The sequence below is a fragment of the Chiloscyllium plagiosum genome, chromosome 16 (assembly GCF_004010195.1).
Source record: "Chiloscyllium plagiosum isolate BGI_BamShark_2017 chromosome 16, ASM401019v2, whole genome shotgun sequence".
In the NCBI taxonomy this organism is placed as follows: Eukaryota; Metazoa; Chordata; class Chondrichthyes; order Orectolobiformes; family Hemiscylliidae; genus Chiloscyllium; species Chiloscyllium plagiosum.
In genome coordinates this window covers 61678244-61691677 of record NC_057725.1, presented here as the reverse complement: position 1 = coordinate 61691677, position 13434 = coordinate 61678244, and the positions used below count along the sequence as shown (strand labels likewise).

Here is a 13434-nt window from a genome sequence, read left to right as displayed (position 1 = left end):
GAGCGTCGGAGGCTGAAGGGTGACCTTATAGAGGTTGACAAAATTATGAGGGGCATGGATAGGGTAAAGAGGCAAAGTCTTTTCCTTGGGATTGGGGAGTCCAGAACTAGAGGGCATAGGTTTAGGGTGAGAGAGGAAAGATATAAAAGAGGCTTAAGGGGCAACTTTTTTTCACACAGAGGGTGGTACGTGTATGGAATGAGCTGCTAGAGGATGTGGTGAAGGCTGTTTCAATTGCAACATTTAAGAGGCATTTGGATGCGTATATGAATAGGAAGGGATTAGAGGAATACGGGCCAGGTGCTGGCAGGTGGGACTAGATTGGGTTGGGATATCTGATTGTCATGGACTGAAGGGTCTGTTTCCATGCTGTACATCTCTATGACTCTATGACCAGTATTGCACCGCAAGGATTGGTTCTGGGACCTCTGAGGTTTATAAAATTCTTGGATGAGGAAGTGGAAGGATAGGTTAGTAAGTTTGCCAATAACATGAAGATTGGAGTGGTAGATAGTATGAAGGGCTGTTCCTGAAGAAGGGTTACACCCAAAATGTCGACGTCTGCACCTCCTGATGCTGCCAGGCTTGCTATGTTCTTCCAGCCTCCTGCCTGTCTACGTAAGTTGCAATGGGACATTGACAGGATGAAGAACTGAGCTGATAAGTGGCAGATGGAGTTCAACCTGGAAAAGTGTGAAGTGATCCACTTTGATAAACCTTTAAATTTCGAGAATACTGTCATTACAACTGTGCCACTGCATTCCCCCTTCAGAGCCCTGTAACTGAAATGACTACACTATACATCCTTTAACAATTTGATGTTGCAATACAGGTTTGATACCAAGAGCTGCAGAAATTCCAGCTCCTATGATGTGCATTAAATCTGTAGCAGTTAAAAAGCTCAGTTGGATCTTGGGATCAAACTGATAGCCCTCACCAGAGGACAGTGAGCCCCCCACCAACTCAAACCAAGGATGGTGGACCCGCTGGTGTCCTGGGCCCTGGTCATTTTACCCAGATGTTCCACCCTATCCCTAGTCCCAGCAGCTATTCCAGGACATGCCCTTTCTGGAAAGAATGCTGTGAGCTTCTGAAGTGTTTAGACTGAGAAGAGATTACATCTGGTGTCTAAAAACAGACTAAATTAAAATTTCAAATATATATCCCATTCCCTTTGATAAGGGAAAATATATAGTGATTTGATTTAAGACGATGGGTTGGAGATGTGGGGGTACAAGAAAGAACACGAGAAGGGAAATGTCTAAAGCTTCCCTTTATTAAGTCTGGAGTTCAGAAGTGCTTTATAAACATTAGCACCAAGCTAAGTTTAGGATAATAGTTCTATCAGGAATGTCCCAAATAGTGATCATCTTAAAAGTGAGCAGCTGGAGGCAGGTGGTTTAATGGAGGTTAAGATGATTAAAAGAGTGGATTGAAAATATTTCCTCTGTTGTCAAAGTTGTGTGGTCCTGGTGTCACTCCAAAGCATGCAAGTGTAACAAGTCAAAGACAGCTTTGATCACCCTGGATCCACAAGATGGTGTGTCCTTTTAGCTTGTGTTGATAAGCTTTGCATCTTAATTAAGCTATTTCCATAGCTCCTAGACAGATTCAGACAGAAAATAGTGCAATAATGGTGATCAAACATATCCACGTATTTTCTTAAATTTCTTCGTTGCAACTAAAGGTGGTCATTTTAGATGGACAAGTAACTGAGTTCATATTCTACCAGAGCTGACACTTGAATAATGCATGATCAATTTCCCCATTACTTGGATATCCAAGAGCTGCAGGTAAATTAGGCAGATTTCAAACATCATAAAATTGGTCAAAACATTAAATTCTTGGAAACCTGGCAACAGGGATCTGAGCCAGGACTGTGCTAGTTCTGCCATTCTTTTGTCTTCACCATGTCGACACTTCCAAGGTCACACTCACAGCTCACCCCCATTTCTCTAAGGTGATGTGCCTTGGTGCTGGCATTAATTGTAAAACTAAACTCTCAGCCCAGGTCCTAGAAACACTGCCTTAATATGCATTAATTAACACTGCAAAGCTCATTACAGGTAATATGGTTTTGTAAAATCTAACAATGTTTACTGCAGCTCACTTTTATATTTAAACATTACTAGTTCAGGGAAATGCACCTGTCATTGTATCATACTATTCATTTACACAGTACATAATGCTTTCATCAGCATGTCATGCTTCAAGTGTCTAGAGTTAAGATGGAGTTTTAATTTGTACCCTCAGGTCACATTCTTTGATGGAGTTATCATAAAAGTACACTGACATATTGATTGTGAAACATAACACAATAGGTTTCTCATTAAAACTGTCTCACCTAACATTCTGATATCTATTTTACCAATGACTAATGTAATTCATTAGCCAAAGTTTCAACTGACCTGCGCCCTTTGCATGTACAACACGCTCAGGGATCCTTTCCCGGTCGAAGTGTGCCATCTCATCAAGATATACAGTGTCCTGCATAAGCATTGGCCCTCGAGGCCCAGCCGTAATGGCATTTAGCTTGTCACCAATAGGTTGGCCACCTCCAGTAGTTAAGGTATCCACATTCTAAAGAAATGACAAAAATTACAAAACTCACAAAGGGACAATTTATGGAGTCGGCTGTCTTAAGCCACTGAAAATGCACATTGAAAAGCACAGAAACTGAAATCATCTTTTTCTGTCCACTCCACATTCGTAAAAACCTCACCATTTTACATCGAAGTCCAGGCACAAACATTTTAACTTTTCACTTTGTATTGATATAGGAGGTTGTGTTCCATCTAAAATAAGAAAAGCCTCAAAACCTCCAATTATCAGGTACAACAGTTCTGGCACCTGTTTCTGTGCATGTTCCAACTTAATATATTGCCAAAACTCTTGCTGCAAATCCAGAACATATTTGAATTGAATAGGGCAGCACGGTGGCTCAGTGATTAGCCCTACTGCCTCACAGCGCCAGGGACCAAGTTTGATTCCAGCCTCTGGCGACTGTGTGGAGTTTGCACATTCTCCCCATGTCCTCCAGGTGCTCCGGTTTCCTCCCACAGTCCAAAGATGTGCAGGTTATGTTAAATGGTTAGGGGGAAGCGGGTCACTCTTCGGAGGGTCAGTGTGGACTAGTTGGGCTGACGGGCCTGTTTCCACACTATAGGGTATTAAAAAAAAATCTTGTTCCAATTCCTCCAATCGGAATTCACTTCCATTAACGATATAGATATTTTTATCAACCTGTTCAGAACTTTTATGAGAGACACTCTTATGGAGCAAGTGTACTTGAACCTGGGTGTCACAGTCCAGAAGTAGGGATACGATCACTGCACCACATCAGCCCAAATAGACAGAACTGGCCAAATGCAGTAGATGTACGACTATAACTTATTTCCCATTTCCTTTAAAACGTCAATTATTGCCAACCAAATGCATTTTATTCTGAAACTTTGTCCCCCACAGACTACCGTCGTAAGCCTGTTTTCCTATGGCTCTGGCTGGCAAAAAGAAAGTATATGTGCAGTGGTTTCTCCATCCATAAATCACAGTAAAAAGGTACAACTTCTCCAAAGGTGTGCCAAAAAATACTGCTGCCTCCTACAATTTATTAAAGAACAGAAAATGCCAGTTAGTCTGACCTCAGTGGTGGGAAAGATGCTGGAGTCTATTATAAAGGATGAAATTACAACATCTGGATAGTAGTAACAGGATAGGTCAGAGTCAGCATGGATTTATGAAGGGGAAATCATGCTTGACTAATCTTCTGGAATTTTTTGAGGATGTAACTCCGAAGATGGATGAGGGATATCCAGTAGATGTAGTGTACCTGGACTTTCAGAAACTTTTTGATAAAGTCCCACATAGGAGGTTAGTGAACAAAATTAGGGCGCATGGTATTGGGGGCAAAGTACTAACTTGGATTGAAAGTTGGTTGGCTGACAGGAAACAAATAGTGATAAACGGCTCCATTTCAGAATGGCAGGCAGTGACCAGTAGGGTACCGCAGGGATCATTGCTGTGACTGCAGCTTTTTACAATATATATTAATGATACAGAAGGTGGTATTAGTAATAACATTAGCAAATTTGCTGATGATACTAAGTAGTAATAACATTAGCAAATTTGCTGATGATACTAAGTTGGGTGGCAGGGTGAAATGTGATGAGGAGGTTAGGAGATTACAGGGTGACCTGGACAAGTTAGGTGAGCGGTCAGATGCAGTTTAATGTGGATAAATGTATGGTTATCCACTTTGGTGGCAAGAACAGGAAAGCAGATTACTACCTAAATTGATTCCATTTAGGTAATGGGGCAGTACAAAGAGATCTGGGTGTTCTTGTACACCAGTCAATGAAGATAAGCATGCAGGTACAGCAGGTAGTGAAGAAGGCTAATAGCATGCTGGCCTTCATAACAAGAGGGATTGAGTATAGAAGCAGAGGTTCTTCTGCAGCTGTACAGGGCCCTGGTGAGACCACACCTGGAGTACTGTGTGCAGTACTCTGGTCTCCAAATTTGAGGAAAGACATTCTGGCTATTGAGGGAGTGCAGCGTAGGTTCACGAGGTCAATTCCTGGAATGGCAGGACTACCTTATCCTGAAAGACTGGAGCAACTGGGCTTGTATACCCTTGAGTTTAGAAGACAGAGGGGATCTGATTGAGGAGGCAGGAAACATGTTTCTGCTGATGGGTGAATGCCGAACCAGAGGACACAGCTTAAAAATACCCGGTAGACCATTTAGGACAGAGATGAGGAGAAACTTCTTCACCCGGAGAGTGGTGGCTGTGTGGAAAGCTCTGCCCCAGAGGGCAGTGGAGGCCCAGTCTCTGGATTCATTTAAGAAAGAGTTGGATAGAGCTCTCAAGGATTGTGGAATCAAGGGTTATTGAGATAAGGCAGGAACAAGATACTGATTAAGGATGATCAGCCATGATCATATTGAATGGTGGTGCAGGCTCGAAGGGCAGAATGGCCTACTCCTGCACCTATTATTTATTGTCACAAGATAGTTCACACAGGATTTATAAACAAATACTTGAGGGTTGATGTTGAGTGCAAGACAAAAACAAACATTAACATCTTACTCCCTTACAAATTTTTGTAAATCTGCTTATTTACACCCTTTAGTTTTCATTTTTAGGAATTTATTTTCTTTTTAAAAATTAAAATTGCTGGGAACATTTCTCCTTCCAAATATAGTTCTGCACTCTCAATAAAAGCCCTATGAAGTGCCCCAGATTTTATTCTTCCATAAACAGATTAGTCAGCACTTTCTATAAATTTAATCATTTTTTTCTTGTGCACAACTTCTGTGTTTATATTAGGGTTACAAAGTTTAAAATCTGTCAATTTTGCCTCTCACTTTCAAAAGATTTGAGAACTTGAATATATAAATATTGTCAAAGTATGGAGTCCTGGTCAGCAGCATCAACGAGCAAGAGAGTCAATGTTTCGAGCATAACTATCAGGAATGAGGGGGGTAGTCCAAGGAGGCTAAGAATGCAATAGATAGATGAAGTTGAAGGGTAAGAGTAGGGTGGAGTGGATAGGTGGGAAGGAAGATGGAAAGGTGAAGAGGGCTGTGTCGATGCAGAAGGTTGGATCTCGGATAAGGTGGTGGTGGTGGTGGTGGTGGGGGGGGGAGGGAAAGAGGGGGAGGGGAAATGAGGAAACTGGTTTGCTTATTTCCCCATCCCTCATCTTATCCCAGATCCAATCTAACTCGACATGTTGCAATTGTCCATTTTAAATGGTAGTGGTAATAAGCAATGCTGAATAACAGAATCAGCAACCTAGCAAAATCAGAATTTTTGGAAATTTATATGCCTGGATTTTTATAATCCTTGATATTTTTCTCTGGTTCATGAGCATCAGCCTCTACCAAGTTGATTTTGTATACTCCATGATCCAGACATTGCTTGGGCTGCCTGTTATTGGACAGGCTGAAGAGAAGTCACCAAACTCTGGGTCACTTTGCTGGATAAATGTGTCATACCAGGTCTCCTGAACTACAAACAAGAACAAGTATCATCAGGCCACAGTTCAGAATACACAAATCCACTAAACATTAAATCAGGAAAGTGAACTGTGCTCAGTACACTGTCTATTTATAGTGAGAAATCTTGCGTTACTCTTGCACTGTCAAAGATTTCTCCTTTGTTAATCTTTAACACAAGAGTGATCCTTGAAACATATTCAGAGTCATACAGTCATTCCACATGAAAACAGATTATTTGGTCCAACTCATCTGATCCAATCCCATTTGCCAGCATTTGACCCATATCCCTCTAAACCCTTATTATTCATATATCCATCCATGTGCCTTTTAAATTATGTAATTGTTCCCACCTCCACCACCTCACTTGATACATGCACCATGAAAAAGTTAGGTCCTTTTTAAGTCTTTGCCCTCTCACCTTAAATCCATTTTCTCTAGATTTGGACTTCCCTATCCTAGGAAAAAAGATTTGGTTATTCACTCTATCCATGCCCTTTATGATTTTATAAACCTCTACAAAAAGGAATATTAAAAGGAATATTTAAAGGAATATCTTCCACAATGAAAATCCTGATTGGCTCACTAATCAAGGCCACAAAGCTAATCTTATCAAAGCCATTATACAGCTTCAAATTTTATCTGGAGGGTGATTCTATAAAACAACATGTGGGTGTGGGGCACTTTTTGCCCTGCATCAATTTTCACATTTTGTAACATTAAAAGTGAATTTAATAAATGATCAGAACAATGACAAACACTTCAGTTTATACATCCAAGAGACAAAAGGTAGATTAGCTTGAGTTACAGAAGGCTTGTGGTACCAAAACAACAAGAGTCTTACAATTACATAGAGCTTAGATGAAATCACCAGAATAGTGTGCGCAGTTTGGCCCTTATACCAAAAGGATAAACTTGCTCTGCAGAAGAGAAGTGGTTTGTCCAAAGAGAGAATGAGTAGACCTACATTTCTTAAGAGTTTAGAAGAATTAAACAAGAAGCAGTCTAATTGAAATAGAACATTCTTCAGGGGTTGGGCAGGACTGAAGCCAAAAAAAAGTTTCCCTGGCTGGGGAACGTAGAACACAGTACTACAATCTCAGACCTAACAGGCAACTTTTTCAATTAGAGGGTGGTGAGTGTATGGAAAGAGCTGCCAGAGAATGTGGAAGAGGCTGGTACAATTGCAACATTCAAGAGGCATTTGGATGGGTATATGAATAGGAAGGGTTTGGAGGGATATGGGCCAGGTGCTGGCAGGTGGGACTAGATTGGGTTGGGATATCTGGTCGGCATGGACGGGTTGGACCAAAGAGTCTGTTTCCATGCTGTACATCTCTATGACTTTAATAGGTCAATAATTAATTAATAATTTAGAACACAGCAAGGAGAAATTTGCTGGAAAGAGTTGTGCATCTTGGAATTCTCTACCTCTGAAGACTGTGGATGGTCAAGATAGAAGTCAACAGAGTTTTAGCTAAGAAGATTTACAGATTACATTACAGTGAGGAAACAGGCCCTTCGGCCCAACAAGTCCACACCGACCCGCCGAAGCGAACCCACCCATACCTACATTTACCCCTTACCTAACACTACGGGTAATTTAGTATGGCCAATTCACCTGACCCTGCACATCTTTGGACTGTGGGAGGAAACCGGAGCACCCGGAGGAAACCCACGCAGACACAGGGAGAACGTGCAAACTCCACACAGTCAGTCGCCTGAGGCGGGAATTGAACCCGGATCTCTGGCGCTGTGAGGCAACAGTGCTAACCACTGTGCCACCGTGCCACCCAAGAAATTAGACATTTATGGGAATAATGCAGAAGGACAGACTGTAGGTAGAACGTGTTCTGCCAAATGCTGGAGCAGGGCTAATTGCATGCTCTAGGATCCATTTCTTAAACATGATGCAATTCACAGATTAAAACAAACACAAACAGGGGATAAATCTGAAGCCTCTCAGGGCACCCAAAAACCGATACACCCAATTCATAATGGAGTTCATCTTTTAGTTCTCTCGAAGGGCTTAAAACTTAAAAGAAGTTGCAACTGATGAGTCGGGTAAGACAACAACACAGCCAATCGGTTCAGAGCAGGGCTCGTAGGCAGGGCCTGCAAAAAAGAAAAACAAAAGAAATCTGTTCAGTGTCTACAAATGCAGAGATATTTTGGACAATGACACTGGAATGGGACCTACTGCAGGAATGTAAACACTGCACTGACTGACCTGCTCCGGTTATAGCTGCCACAAGGATATCTAGAATAGGAGATTTTGTTAAAAAAAAAAGAAAGCTCACTTTGCAGCAAACGCACAAGTTTGGGGAAGGGGGGGGGGGGGGGAATTGGAGAGAAGGATATTGCTGGCCTTTTAACCCAAGTAGGCATAAAAGTCATAAGTTCAAGTGCATTGTCCCCCTCCCTTGTTAAGGCTATAAGAAGCGGTTAACAATAACAATAACAATAACAAATGAAGGTTAAAAGATCATGGAAAAGTGACACCACCCCCTCAAAGGGAGGGTGCTGGGTCTTCGAGAAACATCAGTGAGCGAGGGTTTACTTCTCCCAGCCGGGGGGGGGGGGGGGGGACAACATGGAAGCGCTCACCTTGTCGGCCTTCGTGCAGAGCCAGTTGCGAAGCTGGTCACGAGCCGGGTCCCTCGCGTCCGTCATGTTGAACGTCCAAGTATCGAGCTCGCGCTGCCGCCCGCACTCTCACCTCTCCCGGAGAAAAACTCTCACTCCTGTGCCGCTGGCCAACCGCCACACCGCCGGCCCCGCCCACCGTCCACGCCAGCCGCTTATTGGATCACAAAGACGTCATTCAAACTTCACACCGCCCCTGCCTTGCGTCACCGGCTGATTGACCCCCCACCACCCCTAACAGACAGAAAGTCTCCACAGCTCGGACCATGTACTGCAAACACAAACAGGCCCATTGTCCCTGAATGCCCTTTGCTGGTGATTGTCATCTCTGTCCTCTCTGATTCTATATATCGTGTCCAGTTATCCATAGTAATCCTTACAGCATGGAAACAGGCCCTTCAGTCCAAAACCAACTCTCCAAAGCGTAACCCATCCAACACCCATTTCCTCTACACTGACCCCTGACTAACGCACCTAACCTAAACACTATGGGCAGTTTACCACACCAATTCACCTAACCTGCACATCTTTGGACTGTGGGAGGAAATCAGAGCACCCGAAGGAAACCCACGCAGACACGGGGAGAATGTGCAAACTCCACGCAGTCACCTGAGGCTGGAATCGAACTCAGGTCCCTGGTGCTGTGAGGCAGCAGTTATAGGAAAGGTTACTATCAAGCTATGATGTGGAGGTGCCAGACTGGTTTTTTAAAGTTTATTCATTCACGAGATGAGGGTGTCACTGGCTAGGCCAGCACTTATCACTGATCCCAAATCGCGCAGAGGACAGTTAAGAGTCAACCACATTGCTTTGAGTCTGGAGTCACAAGTAGCCAGACCAGGTAAGGATGGCAGTGTCCTTCCCTAAAGGACATTAGTGAACCAGATGGGTTCTTCCAGACAGGAGAAAGTGAGGTCTGCAGATGCTGGAGATCAAAGTTGAAACTTTATTGCTGGAACAGCACAGCAGGTCAGGCAGCATCCAGGGAACAGGAGATTCGACGTTTCGGGCACAGGCCCTTCTTCAGCTGAAGAAGGGCCTGTGCCCGAAACGTCCTGAAGAAGGGCCTGTGCCCGAAACGTCGAATCTCCTGTTCCCTGGATGCTGCCTGACCTGCTGTGCTGTTCCAGCAATAAAGTTTCAACTTCTTCCAGACAATCAACGACTGATTCATGGTCATTCTAAATATTTAATGAATTTGAATTCCACCATCTCCTGTGGCAGGATTTGAACCTGGGTCCCCAGAATATTGAAGAAAGTGAGGACTGCAGATGCTGAAGCTCAGAGTCGAGAGTGTAGTGCTGGAAAAGCACAGCAGGTCAGGCAGTATCCAAGGGGCCAGAGAATCGACATTTCGGGCATAAGCCCTTCATCAGCAATTCCTGATGAAGGGCTTTTGCCTGAAACATCGATTCTCCTGCTCCTCGGATGCTGCCTGACCCGCTGTACATTTCCAGCATTATACTTTCAACTCCCCAGAACATTACTGGGTCTCTGGATTAACATTCCAGCGATAATATCATTAGGCTGTTGCCTCCCCTGGGGTGAACAGTCAGAAGTCACATGACACCAGGTTTGAAATCACAAACTTTCAAGGTGATGCTCTTTCGTCGGGTGAAGTCTTCAGGCTTATGGTTTCAAATAAACCCTGTTGGGATATAACCTGGTGTTGTGCAACTTCTGACATTAATAAGATAGAGATGCTTCAAAAGAGATTTACTAGGATGTTGCCAGCTATGGAAGTTTTGAGTGATAAAGAAGGGCTGGATAGGCTTGGACAGCTTTCACTGGAGCATAGGAGATTAAAATGAAACCTTATAGAAGTTTATAAAATCATGACATGTATGGATAGGGTTAATGTTAGGCATCTTTTCCCTCGGATGGGGAATTTCAAGACTAGAGGGCATGCTTTTAAGGTGAAAGGAGAGAGATTTACAAAAAACAAGAGGGGCAATCTTTTTTACACAGAGGGTGTTTCGAATGTGGAGTGAACTTCCCAAGGAAGTGGTGGATGTGGGTACAATTACAATGTTTAAAAGACATTTAGATAAGTACATTTATTAGGAAAGGTTTGGAGGGGTACAGGCCAGGAGCAGGCAGGTGGGACTAGCTTTGTTTGGGATTATGTTCAGCATGAACTGGTGGGACTGAAGTGTCTGTTTCAGTGATGTATGACTCTTTACTCCTTTCTCCCTGATATATTTGTCTAGCTGCCCTTGATTGATACTATAATAGGATTATTCTCTAATTGGTTCAACTACTCCTTGTGGTAGCAAATTCCTATTCTCTGGGTAAAATAGATTTATGAGTCATTATCAGTGCAGTGATGATTTTCAGCCTTCATTGGTAATGTGGAGCCTTATAAAGTCACTCTTCATACTAATATTTCAACAGGACTTTGTGGGAAGATGGGGAAAAAATTGCAGAGACCCTAACAGAGATATTTGTATCACCTACAGCCACAGGTGAGGTGCCGGAAGTTTACAGGGTGACTTATGTTATGCCTTTATTTAAGAAAGGCTACAAACAGAAGAAGCATAGACCAGTGAGTCAGATGTCAGTGGGATAAGTTGTTGGAGAGAATTCTGAGAAACAGAATTTACATGCATTTAGAGAGGCGAGGACTGATAATCAGCATGGTTTTGTGCATGGGAAATCACGACTCACATACTTGATTGAGTTTTATGAGGACCTAACCAAAAGATAGATGAGGGTAGAGCCGAGATATAAACTTTAACAAGACCTTTGATAAGGTTCTGCATGTTGGACTGGTAGTAAAGTTAGATCATATGGAATCCAGAATCAGCTCACAAATTGGATGCAAAATTGGCTGGATGGTAGTGGTCAGTAAGTGTTGTTTTTTGGACGGAGGCCTGTGATCCCAACAGTGTTCCAGAGGGATCGGTGCTGGATCCACTGTTGTTTGCCATTTATATGAATGGTTTGGATGAGAATATAGAAAACATGGTTAGTATGTTTGCAGATGACATCAAAATTGGTGGTATAGTGGACCGTGAAGAAGGTTACCTAAGAATGCAGTGGGATCTTGATCACTTGGGCCATTGGACTGAGGTGTGGCAGATAGAGTTTAATTTAGATATATTTGAAGTGTTGCATTTTGGTAAGACAAATCAGGACAGGACTTACACAGTTAATGGTAAAGGCACTGGGTACTGTTGTCAAGTAGAGAGACCCCAGGGGTTCATGTACATAATTCCTTGAAAGTGGTGTCATAGATAGACAGTGTGGTGAAGAAGTCTTTTGGCACATTTGCTTTCATTGCTCAGTTTAGGAGTTGGGACATCATGTTACAGTTGTACATGACATTGGTGAGGCTACTTTTGACATACTGCATACAACTCTAATCGCATTACTGTAGGAAAGATATTGGAAAGGGTGCAAGAAAGATTTACAATGATGCTACTACAACTCAAAGTCTTGAGTTATGAGGAGAGGCTAGATAGGCCAGGACTTTTTCCCTGGACTGCAGCAGGTTGAGGGGTGACCTTATAGAGGTTTATAAAATCATGAGGAGCATAGATAAGCTGAATATTATAGGTATTTTCCCTAGACTAGTTCAAAACTAGAGGGCATAAGTTTATGGTGAGCAGGGAAAGATTTAAAATGGATCTGAGAGGCAATGTTTTCACACAGAATGCGATGGTGCATTTATGGAATGAACTGCCAGAGAAAGTGGTAGATACAGGTACAATTACATTTAAAAGACATTTGAACAAGTACACAAACAGAATAAGTTTAAGAGGGATATGGGCCAAATGCAGGAAAATGGGACTTGTTTAGTTTGGGAAACTTGATCGGCATGGACAAGTTAGAGACCAATGGGTCTGTTTTCATGCTGTGTAACTGTATGACTCCACTTCTCCAAATAACCTCATTAGATTATGTGATTATGTCATTACTGTATTATTGGCTTATTATTACTGGCTTATTATGATAATCTTATACCTCACAATGTTTGGAATCACCATCAGAATTCCCCTTCAATGGATCACCTTAAATGCAATCAAAGTTAGCTTTCTCCTTCTTATTAACAGCAACATTTCAACACATTTCGACAAACCTAACCATTGTTCAAGGAACCACTTTCCAATGAGCATAGTGATATAAAATCATGTTTAATTAGTTGTATTTTATACCATTAACATGACACTAAAGCTGGGACAAGATGAATCAATTTATCAAAAATTACACCAGTTTATTAAAAATAGATTTATTTCGTTTATTATCAGAGATGAATATACCTTACAATATTTGTTGTAAATTTGCTTGTTGTGAAATGTGTATATATTAAGCTTTAAATATAAAATTCTTACGGTTTTGGTTATGTCTAACAGTTTAATAGGCATCAGAAACTCCTGTTTATGTTAACAGAGAGAAACAGCTGTCGATATCAATGTATAATATTTAGCCCAATAGTGGTTCTTTTTTCCCTTTCCACTTTGTTGAACCAGCATTACGAACAAAACAAAACTTACACTTATATAGGGATTTTTCTGATCACAAAGCATTTGATAGTTCATTAAATGTTTTTGGAACAGCTATTACTGGAGAAATGAAACTGCTAGGTTGCTTACAGCAGTTTAGGTAAAAACAATGACTGCAGATGCTGGAAACCAGATTCTGGATTAGTGGTGCTGGAAGAGCACAGCAGTTCCGGCAGCATTCGAGGACCAGTAAAATCGACATTTCGAGCAAAGGTCCTTCATCAGGAATAAAGGCAGAGAGGCTGAAACATGTAGAGATAAGCTGGGGGCGGGGGCGGGGGTG

At 42.2% G+C, this 13434-nt stretch overlaps 1 protein-coding gene across 1 annotated transcript in view; it reads right to left on the bottom strand.

The window, feature by feature from the left end:
- cat (catalase) overlaps positions 1-8763 on the bottom strand; it is a 47848-nt gene extending 39085 nt beyond the window's left edge. The window contains exons 1-2 of the mRNA XM_043706238.1: positions 8608-8763; positions 2409-2580 (exon numbers count right to left, since the gene is read on the bottom strand). Coding sequence (XP_043562173.1) covers positions 2409-2580; positions 8608-8673 — 238 coding nt within the window. The 5' untranslated portion in view covers positions 8674-8763. The remainder of the gene's footprint in view (positions 1-2408; positions 2581-8607) is intronic.
- Positions 8764-13434: the final 4671 nt, after the last annotated feature.